The sequence below is a fragment of the Arachis stenosperma genome, chromosome 2 (assembly GCF_014773155.1).
Source record: "Arachis stenosperma cultivar V10309 chromosome 2, arast.V10309.gnm1.PFL2, whole genome shotgun sequence".
NCBI lineage: Eukaryota > Viridiplantae > Streptophyta > Magnoliopsida > Fabales > Fabaceae > Arachis > Arachis stenosperma.
This window is the reverse complement of record NC_080378.1, coordinates 37001765-37003148: the sequence shown is the minus strand read 5'-3', so window position 1 is coordinate 37003148 and position 1384 is coordinate 37001765. Positions and strand designations below refer to the sequence as shown.

At 40.3% G+C, this 1384-nt stretch overlaps 1 protein-coding gene across 1 annotated transcript; it reads left to right on the top strand.

Moving 5' to 3' along the window:
* Positions 1-712: 712 nt before the first annotated feature.
* LOC130962803 (uncharacterized) lies at positions 713-1156 on the top strand. Its single transcript, XM_057888969.1, has one exon. It carries the CDS (start codon positions 713-715, stop codon positions 1154-1156), a length of 444 nt encoding a protein of 147 aa, XP_057744952.1.
* The last annotated feature ends 228 nt before the right edge of the window (positions 1157-1384 follow it).

Below are 1384 nucleotides of genomic sequence, written 5' to 3'. Positions count from 1 at the left end.
TGTCTTGGATCGAACCAGTAGAAGGCACATCTCCTCCCTCTACTGAGGTGTCCAAAACTTTTCCGGATGAGAAACTCTTTGCTATCCAGATGACACCAGATATTGCAAATTACAAGGCTATAAGATTCATCCTCAAGGAATATAGTAGGCAGCAAGCCCAAAAGCTCATTCATGATGCTAGATACTGCTTGTGGGATGAACCATATCTCTTTAAGAGATGCTCGAATGGGATAATCTGCCGCTGTGTGTTTGAAGAAGAGGCACATAAAATCCTATGGCATTGCCATGGCTCCAATTATGGAGGATAGCGAACAACCACTAAAGTCCTCTAAAGTGGTTTCTACTGGCCCACATTCTTTAAGGATTCCTGAGAGTTTGTCCGTCACTGTGACAGTTGCCAAAGGCCTGGCAATCTCCCTCATGGTCACGACATGCCTCAGTAGGGAATCCTAGAGATTTTACTATTTGATGTATGGAATATAGACTTCATGGGTCTTTTTCCACCTTCATCCACCAGAAGAATATCTTTAGTAGGTTTGGTGTCCCTCGGATACTAATCAGTGATGGAGGAACTCATTTCTGTAACAAATAGCTTAACTTCGTGTTGAGCCGATATGGAGTTCACCATAAAGTGGCCACATCATATCATCCACAAACAAATTGGCAAGTTGAAGTCTCGAATAGAGAACTAAAAAGAATCCTGGAAAGAACGATGAATACCTCTAGAAAGGATTGGGTAAGTAAGCTTAATGATGCTCTATGGGCATACAGAATTGCTTTCAAGATCCCTATAGGAACATCACCATATCAATTGGTGTATGGGAAGGCATGCCACCTACCAGTAGAGCTAGAACACAAGGCCTACTGGGCAACTAAACTCATGAACCTTGATGCAAAGGTAGCAGGAGAGAAATGGTTGCTCCAGCTAAATGAGTTAGATGAATTCCGATTGGCTGCATTTGAGAATACAAAGATTTATAAAGAAAGGGGCAAGAAGTGGCATGACAGAAAGATTTCTTCCAGAATCTTTGAACCTAGACAGAAAGTTCTGCTTTTCAATTCTAGACTAAAGCTCTTCCCTGGAAAGCTTAAGTCACATTGGACAGGACTTTTCCTGATCACTAATGTATCACCCTCTGGTCATATAGAACTCTAGTGTAATTACTCTAATAAACGATTTACTGTTAATGGCCAGAGAGGGAAACATTACTTGGGTGGTGAGATTGAGCAAGATAAATCCACCCTATTGCTAACATGATCATAGTACCGTCAAGCTAGTGACGTTAAATAAGTTCTTGTTGGGAGGCAACCTAGCCATAATCAAAGTTATTTCTATTTTTTATTAAGTTTATTTAAGTTATCTCAGTCTAATTTTTACATTTAT